At 54.5% G+C, this 9588-nt stretch overlaps 1 protein-coding gene across 1 annotated transcript in view; it reads right to left on the bottom strand.

The window, feature by feature from the left end:
* Positions 1-9588, bottom strand: part of ANO1 (anoctamin 1) — a 194185-nt gene that overhangs the window by 60527 nt on the left and 124070 nt on the right. The window contains exons 10-12 of the mRNA XM_037734002.1: positions 8729-8770; positions 2083-2147; positions 543-677 (exon numbers count right to left, since the gene is read on the bottom strand). Coding sequence (XP_037589930.1) covers positions 543-677; positions 2083-2147; positions 8729-8770 — 242 coding nt within the window. The remainder of the gene's footprint in view (positions 1-542; positions 678-2082; positions 2148-8728; positions 8771-9588) is intronic.

Genomic DNA, 9588 nt, shown 5'->3' with positions numbered 1-9588 from the left:
TCTCACCTCCCCTGAGTGCCAGCCTGCGCCGAGGCCTAGCATTCACGTCTCACCTCCCCGAGTGCCAGCCTGCGCCAAGGCCTAGCATTCACGTCTCACCTCCCACGAGTGCCAGCCTGAACGGAGGCCACTAGCATCTATGTCTCACCTCCCGAGAGTGCCAGCCTGCACCAAGACCTCTAGCATTCACGTCTCACCTCCTGGCCGCACAAAGAAACAGATAATTTTCTTGTCACATAATGACCAAAAATGAAAAGGAACAAGCCAACCAGAACAACCTCCAAGAATGAAAACGGTTGGATGTTTGTTTTATGCCTTCCTCTTAACAATAAAACACAGCCTAGCACAGCTGGGGCTGAGACGGGCACCCAGACTCCTAGATGGCTTCGGACCTCGCTCTTTCCTTCTGACGGCCCGTGGCTTGATGTGAGGTTTCCTCTGTACAGGAATTGGTGTGCGAGTCCTGTGTCCCAAGGAACGCCGTAGCTGGGACAGCAGGAGAGGGCTCCCTGGTGCGCACGTGGGGGAGGGCTGCCGCCTACCTGGGGATGTTTTCATCCATGGTGGCGCATCCGTACAGGAAGACGATGATTCCCACGACGGAGGCAGGGATGAGCATCTGGGTGTACACGCCCAGCCAGGCGAAGTACAGGCTGATCTTCTCCCCAAAGTACTTCCTACACCGGGCGGCAGAGCCAAACAGAGACAAGCTCACTGTTATTCAATACCAGCAGGGAAACAGGTCACGGGCCCCCAGGAAGGAGCAACTCAACCAGGGGCACTGGGTCTCTTGTTCCAGAGCGGAGAGGGGTCCTGGGCTGCCCCATTAGGCTTGGGGTGCTCTCTGCTTTTCTGAAGCCCTTCCCTCTTCTCTCTCTCTTTTTTTTTTTTTGTGAGGAGTTTTGCTCCTGTTGCCCAGGCTGGAGCGCAATGGCGCGATCTCAGCTCACTGCAATCTCTGCCTCCTGGGTACAAGAGATTCTCCTGCCTCAGCCTCCTGAGTAGCTGGGATTACAGGAGCCCACCACCATGCCTGGCTGATTTTTTTTTTTTTGAAATGGAGTTTCACTCTGATCTCTGTTACTCAGGCTGGAGTGCAGTGGCATGATCTGGGCTCACCGCAACCTCCACCTCCCACGTTCAAGCTATTCTCCTTCCTCAGTCTCCCTAGTAGCTGGGACTGCAGTCACGTGCCACCATGCCTGGCTAATTTTTGCATTCTGAGTACAGACGGCGTTTTACCATGTTAGCCAGCCTGGTCTCCAACTCCTGACCTCAAGCGATCCACCTGCCTCAGCCTCCCAAAGTGCTGAGATTACAGGCGTGAACCACTGCACCTGGGCAATTTTTTTGTATTTTTAGTAGAGGCAGGGTTTCACCATGTTGGCCAGGTTGGTCTTGAACTCCTGACGTCAGGTGATCCACCGCCTCAGTCTCCCAAAGTGCTGAGATTACAGGCATGAGCCACCACACCCGGCCCCTACTTCTCTCTCATGGAAGGTGGGTGCATTTCTGTGTGCGATGGCCCACACTGGTGGGTGTGGACGTACTTCCCCTGAGGCTGTCGGCTCAGTTTCAATCCCTGCTCAGCCTAAGGACTGGAAAGAACCTTGGCTGGGAGGTGCCAAGAAAATCAATCGCTCCTCATGTGAAGCGTGGTTGGCACCTTGATGGCGTGAACGGATTTCTACTGGCCCAGCTCTGGTTTGGAAGTTCCCATGGGACACACTGCCTAACCTGGTCCACCCTCCTTCCTGCCCTGTGAGGACAGAGATCCCCTGGGGAGAGGAGAAATTCTTACACATCTGAGGCAGCTCTTTCCTTCCCCTGTACATCTCAAAGCAGGAAACCCCTCCAGGCGCCCAGGGAGGCTGGGCCAGGCAGTGAATATGATTGAAAAGAGCCCGCCCTCCAGGGAATTTGAATAAACTGGCCCAGATCGTCAGCCCTGCAAGGACACTTGGGGTCTTCCTACGCAAGGTCCCAGGTACTGAATATTCAGAGCAGTTGAAACCCACAGGGACAGATCCGACTGCCATCGGACTAGGGACGTGATTCCCACAGGGTGTGGGGTGTTCTTACCTGACCAGGTCGATGGGCTGGTACTTATAGAAGACCCCATAACGCGCCCACTCTTCATACAGGAGCTGAGGGGAGGAAGCAGTGAGTTGGTGACACTCTGAGGTGGCACTGGGCCTCAGTGACATCATTCATTCATCCCACAAACGCTTCTTGAGAGTGGCCTGTGCCGGCAAGAGCAGGCCTCCCTTTTCAGGTGAACGTGGGGATGGGAAAGAAGCTTCTGGCAGGTTATGGAATCTGTGCTCTTTGTGATTTGACCTGGAATTGACCTAAATGGGCCGGACACTGTATGGCTTCTCACATTTAGGGTTTTTGGTCATTCCCGTCAGACACCAAACCATTCTTTATAAAGGGCACAAAGCCACCAGGGTTTTGAGCAGAGAAATAAATACCAGCGGCGAAAATTTTAAAAATCTCATGGGATGCAAAGATACTCGAGGTTTATCTCCCAAGACGGGCTGTCTGATTCACAGTGCTTCGTGAAATAAATGAAACTGACACACACCCTGTTACCCCCCAGGCTTTGGGCAGGGACGGCAGTGAGTTTGGTGGATTGGAAGCCTTGTGTGAACATGTAGAGGGTGTCCTGAGGAAGATGCTGGCTTAGGACAGCTGGTGATAAAATAAAATTAAATAAAACCACGCATGTGGGTAGTTAATGCTTTCCAGACCTCAACTCCAAGCCTAGGTTCACACGTCACACGCACCCAGCTACAGGGCCTCCCTAGGGAAGGCAGGATGCAGGTACCATGAGGGGCCCAGAGACTGCCCACCAGGAGCCAGAGGTGGGGCCAGCTGCCTCCCAGACTCAGAGTCAAGGTCACGGCTGGGGGACAGGGAACCCCCTGGAGCCTCCGTAACTGCTCCCGGTGCCTGGAGGCCGGGAAGTGGGTGTGAGCCATCTCCACAGCTGACGGAGCCTGGCATGCCTGAGCGTCTCCGGTAACACTGGGGCTGTGGACTATGGAGACCCCCACGGACAAACAGGAGAGGAAGGAGCCCAGGCGCACCCACGGCTGCCCCCACCCAGGCTCACAAGTGGAGGGCTTCCTGAAATCCACAAAGGGGCCGCCTGCTGCTGCACAGCCCCTCGAAGCCACCAGCCCCACCTGCAGCTTGGCATGTCCATGGTCAGAGGGGCTTGTGACTCGCCTGTGGCCCTGGCCAGGCACCCCCACCAGTCGAGAGTCCTGGACAGACCGTCCCCCTCCCTGCCTCCTCCTTTACACTGAAGATGCCATCTCTCCTCCCAGATCATGGAGGGAACCCGACTCACAGAGGGAACTCATGTAAGTTGGTGATGTGTGAAAGGTAGCATGGTGCATTTCGTTAGGCAGATGGCGACGAGAAGGCTACAGCTTTACTGTGTACACAGGGAGGCCTCGCCAGCAAACCCTGATGAAGCGGAACCTCACCTCTGCAAAAGCAAAGCAGCCATCGCTAACCTGGGCAGCTTCTTCCCCTCACCTAGAGTCAAACCGCAGATTTACGCCAAGATAGGTGGAAGATGCAGCAGAGAGGGAGGAGGGAAGGAGGGGACAGAGAGATGGAGGGAGGAAGAGGGAGAGACAGAGACAGAGGGAGAGACAGAGACAGATGGAGAGACAGAGAGACAGGCAGAGAGAGGTGGGGTGGGGAGAGGGAGACAGGGAGAGAAGGAGGGAGGAGTGAGACAGGGACAGGGAGAAAGGACAAAGTTCTGCGTTGGGTGAGGAAGGACCCACCCTCAGTGGCTCCACCCCCAGCTTCCTACATAAACCACTTGACCTCAGTGGACTTTTCTTCCCGCCAAGAGGCGACATCAACCACTCTGCACTGTCAAGGCACGGAAATCCAACTGAAGACTCCACTGTTAGTGCTGGAAGCAATCCAAGGTGGGCACCTTAGCCCCAGTGAGCGGGCAGGGCGTGTCCAGGCATGGGGACCATGGGCTGGAGAGTGAGGCCAGCCAGGCGTCTGCAGCCACTGTGATCTGGGAGCCTTCCAGCACCCGGACCCCAGAGGGATACCAATAGCACTCAGGCATCCATCTCGTGGAGACCTCGTGCCTGGACTCACATGGCTGCCGCAGGCCTTGGTGACATGGATGCAGCCTTTAATTAGTGTACGTCCTTGCTCCTTGCCCTTCCCTCTAGAAACGGAAAACCAGAGGGACCAGGTTTGTCTGGTCCTTCTCACCCTCCAGGCCTCCAACAGGGCCTGCAGGTTTTCAGTAAGTGACTGTTGAATGGATGGACGGATGAATTACAGGTTGGGCTCTGTGGCTCCCAGTGTAGCCCAGGGAGGCAGCAGACCTCAGTCCACACCTGGAGGAAATCCCCCCATGACCCAAGCCAGCCCTCCGCGGGGCCCAGGTGGTCCTACTCTTCCAGTGCCACCACAGCACCTTCTGCACATCCAAACACAGACCTGTGGGCATGCCTTGCTCACCCAGGGTGTAGTTCTGTGTAGGTGTGAACTCGCCCGCGTCCTGGAGGAAGGGGCTCACTCCCAAGTACTCCTACGTGTTTGTGATCCCATGATCAGGCCTGGAGAGAGTGATGGCTGCCCTGCCATGGCCCAGACCTGCCTCCTGCTTCAACTCCCCACACTGTCCTCTGCCCACCCTCCAGCTCAGCACGGGAAAATGTCCTTGGCTGTACTTTTCTTTCTGCTCTGTGAGGTACCCAGGGCCAGGCACCTGGGGCTCCTGCCACTGATGGGAACAATAATGGAGAAGCCATAGATTCTGTCACTGGAAAGGCAAAAACTCGTCGCCAGGCTGTGATGTGGAGACATCGTGGGAGAATGCAGAGAAGTTCCCCGCAGCTCTGAGTGAGGACCCAAACACCCATCTAATCTTCCCTCTCTCCTTTTCTTCTTTCCACCATCCACTCACTCACTCATCATCCATCCACCCATCCACCCATCTATCCATCATTAATTATTCACCCCTCTAGCCTCCATCCCTCCGCCGACCCATCCACCCACCCATCATCCATCATTCATTCCTCCAGCATCCATCCATCCACCCACCCATCATCCATCATTCATTCCTCCAGCATCCATCCATCCACCCAGCCACCCACCCACCCATCATCCATCACTCATTCCTCCAGCATCCATCATTCATCCTTCCACCAGCCACCCATCCATCCATCGTTAATTATTCATCCCTTCAGCCTCCATCTATTCACCCACCCACCCATCATCCATCCACCCATCCATCCACCATTAATTATTCATCCCTCTGGCATCCATCCATTCACTTACTTCCCACCAACCCATCATCCATTATTCATCCTTCCATCATCAATCCACCCACCCATCATCCATCCACCCATCCTTCCATCATTAATTTTCCATCCCTCCAGCATCCATCTATTCACCTACCCACCCACCCACCCATCATCCATCATTCATCCTTCCATCATCCACCCATCCGCCTATCATCCATCATTAATTCCTCCAGCATCCATCCAATCCATCCACCCACGCGCCCATCATCCACCATTTATCCTTCCATCATCCATCATTCATCCTTCCATCAGCCACCCATCCGCCTATCATCCATCATTAATTCCTCCAGCATCCATCCACCCACCCACCCGTCCATCATCCATCATTCATCCTTCCATCAGCCACCCGTCAACCCACCCATCATCCATCATTCATCCTTCCATCAGCCACCCATCCACCCACCCATCATCCATCATTCATCCTTCCATCAGCCACCCATCCACCCACCCACCCATCTTCCATCATTAATTCCTCCATCATCCACCCATCCGCCTATCATCCATCATTAATTCCTCCAGCATCCATCCATCCACCCACCCGTCCATCATCCATCATTCATCCTTCCATCAGCCACCCGTCAACCCACCCATCATCCATCATTCATCCTTCCATCAGCCACCCATCCACCCACCCACCTTCCATCATTAATTCCTCCATCATCCACCCATCCACCTATCATCCATCATTAATTTCTCCAGCATCCATCCATCCAACCACCCACCCACACACCTACCCATCCATCAACCATCCATCCCTTCAGCATCCAACCATGAATCCACCCAGACAACCACCCATCCATCAACCATCCACCCGTTCACCCATCCATCCACCCACCCATCCACCAACCATCATTCATCTCTCCATCATCCGTCCATCCACCCACCCCCCATCAATTCTCCATTCATCCATCCACCTATTCACCCATCCATTATTTATCCCTTCATCCATCAATCCATCTATCCCTCCATCCACCCATTGTCTATCCATTTATCCATCATCCAGTCATCCATGTCCATCTCCATCCATCCGTCTATCAGCCATTAGTCCATCCATCCACTGAACTGTCATTCATTACTCCCTGACTACCCCCATGGGCCAGGCCTTGTACCCACTGCTGGGACCTAAAATTAAATGGGGGGTGGGAAGCATTCCAGGTAGAGTGAACAGCTGGGCCTGGACAAACCCACACTGTGTTTGCTGGGCCTGGCACAGAGTCATGCCCAGTAAATATTTCTTGAATGAATAAGTAACCGAATGAGTTAGTCCTGGCACCGATGTGACCGTCGGCCGAGCAATCTTGAGATTAGAAAAGTGGCCAGTGTGGCTGGAGCATGGAGGAGGGGGAGAGGGGCTAGGGTTCAGGGGCCTGTGACCCAGAGAACTGAATTCAGCCAGAAAGGGGCTGCTGGTGTCCATGGCAGAAGCATCTTTAGGGGGAGGACAGGCATCCGCCAAGCGCCAGAGGGGCACGGAGGAATGAAGGGGGCTGGACTCTGAGGCTGCAATTGGTCAGGACAGGCTCGTGGAGGGGATGGTCCTTTTCCAACAGAATCAGAGCAGGGAGTTCTGCAAGTCATGGGGTCTCAGACGATGCCAGATGTTACACTAAAAATAACCAAATATGTAACTTGTGCTAAGTCAGATAGCATCTTCATCTGGATTCCCGGGCAGGCAAGTTGTATCAAGTACCAAAGGTTAAAAAACATGTTTGGGGACCTGGGGGGAGGCTGAAACGAAGAACATTCCATACACAGAGGTCCTGGCCCCTGGGAATTGGGACAAGGCCACTATTGTGAGGTTGTAGGGGAGGCATCTCTACCCACCTCCTCTGGAAGGACCAGCAATTGGGGCAAGGGCTGGACGTGCAGGGTCAGGAAGGACTGCTCCCCCTGGGAGGGAACGCTGGGCAAGTTTGGGGAACAGAGGCTGATGTGGAGGCGTCAGGGGGAGGCTGAGATCGGGTGTGGGTGCATGTGAGGGGAGGGAAGAGCAAATGGCTGTGGTGGGGAGATGCTCTTTTGGGGGCATGGCAGAGGAGCAGAGCTTCCTGGGAAGCCTGGGTGGGAGGGGTGGAGGTCCTGTGCTCAGAGCAAGGGGCAGAGGAAGGGGACCGATGCTTTGGGGTGTGAGGGAAATTAGCAACAGCCACTAAAGAATAAAGGGACCAGCTGGGTATGGGTGCTCACTCCTGTAATCCCAGCACTTTGAGAGGCTGAAGACGGTGGATCACTTGACGCCAGGAGTTCAAGACCAGCCTGGCCAACACGGCAGAAGCCCATCTCTACTAAAAATGCAAAAATTAGGGCCAGCCACGGTGGCTCAAGCCTGTAATCCCAGCACTTTGGGAGGCTGAGGCAGGTGGATCACAACGGTCAGGAATTCGAGACAAGCCTGGCCAATATGGTGAAACCTCGTCTCTACTAAAAACATACAAAAATTAGCCTGGCATGGTGGTGGGCACCTGGGTAACAGAGCAAGACTCTCAAAACAAAACTAAAACCAATAATTAATCGGGCGTGGTGGCAGGCACCCGTAATCCCAGCTGCTTGGGAGGCTGAGTCAGGAGAATCACTTGAACCCAGGAGGTAGAGGAGGCTGCAGTGAGCTGAGATTGCGCCATCGTATTCTAACCTGGGTGACAGAGTGAGACTCCAAAAATAAATAAATAAATAAATAAAGGGGTCACCTAGTGTTTCCCAAAGTGTGTTTCCTGGAACACTAGCTCAATCACTTCTCCATTTAAAAGGGTTCCAGGTCAGATAACTTTGAGAAATGCTTCACTGACCACCATCAAAGAGTCCCCCAGTGTGCTGCTGGGGGCCATTGTTCTCTATGCACCTGGCCTCAGTGGTTCCCAAGTGGAATCGCCTGGGAGCCCTGCAGCATTAGGCCACATGCCAGCGGAGACTGCTGGAGGCCCAGGCAGGGTTCAGGTCGTCCTGAGGAGATAAGGGAGAACATCATGCCAGGAGTGGCCCTTCCACGCGCTCACGGCCCCTGCCAAGGGCACTTTTGAGAATCAGAAAGAGGGAAACAAACCAGCTACACAGTCACTGACTTCTCCTCAAAAGGTGAGAGGGGACACCTGCCACCAGCCCCCCACCTTGAGCGCCCTGGGGAGACCCTGCAGGCCAGTGAGTCCTCGGTCCTGCTCCCAGGCCCACCCCCACCCAGAACTGCTCCCAGGCCCACCCCAACCCACCCAGAACTGCTCCCCAGCCCACCCTAACCCAGGACTGCTCCCAGGCCCACCCTCCCCAGAACTGCTCCCCGGCCCACCCCAACCCAGAACTGCTCCCAGGCCCACCCTCCCCAGAACTCCTCCAGGCTCTGACAGAGCCACCTCCTGTCCGCTCCATCAACTTACTTTTCTGTCGTTGAACTCGACGTTTTCGCCCTCATAGTCTCCCTGTTAGAAAACAGGAAAGGGGCATTCTTATCATCCAGTGGAGCTTCTGAGCCGCCCACCTCCATAATGTCACAAAACATAAGCCCCAGCAACCCTCGCTCATGCAAATTGAGATCATCCCAGGACATTTCACACAGAGCGTGAGGGTTGCCCAGGTGTGCCCCCTGCTCTGATAGAAAGGCCGTGCATGACCCTGCTGGCATCCACCACCGGGACGGCCTGAGCTGCCTCTTCCCTCGACACAGAGGGGAATTGAGGAGAGAATCCACGGTTGGGTCCTTGGAACAAGAAACACAAAGGAAAGGGGGCTTTCGGGGGCAGGAAGAGTCATATTAATCGGGCACACATCTGTGCCACTCTGCTGAGATGGTCCCGGTGTCTTGCCCCCTTTTCACCATGGGGAATCTCAAGAGGGACAGTAAATGACATGGTCACTGTCGTCTAGATCAGTGAGTCCAGTACTCCCATTTTACAGATGGAAACACTGAGGCTCTGAGAAGCAAACTGACACTTCTGAGGACGCACAGCTAAGTTTGGTCAGACCCTGACTTGGATCCAGACTTTCAAACTTGAAGGAAGAGAAAGGTCTAAGGGTGGAAAGCCGGTCTTGGGACACGGTGGCTCTGGACTGCCTGTGGCTGTGTGCACGTTACCCGCAAAAACGCTCGGAAACGATACTGAACTGTCATTCAGGAAGCCCCGGGTAGCTACGTTGACATAAGTAACCGGGGAGGAGCAGCAAGGGAGCAGCTGTGCTGAGGTTCAGGGCATGGCTGGCCTGGCCTGGCCAATGGTTGTTTTGTTTTTTTTTTTTTTTT

Source organism: Cebus imitator, unplaced genomic scaffold, assembly GCF_001604975.1.
Source record: "Cebus imitator isolate Cc_AM_T3 unplaced genomic scaffold, Cebus_imitator-1.0 Scaffold563, whole genome shotgun sequence".
NCBI lineage: Eukaryota > Metazoa > Chordata > Mammalia > Primates > Cebidae > Cebus > Cebus imitator.
The sequence above is the reverse complement of the archived record's forward strand: the minus strand, read 5'-3'. Positions and strand labels throughout refer to the sequence as shown.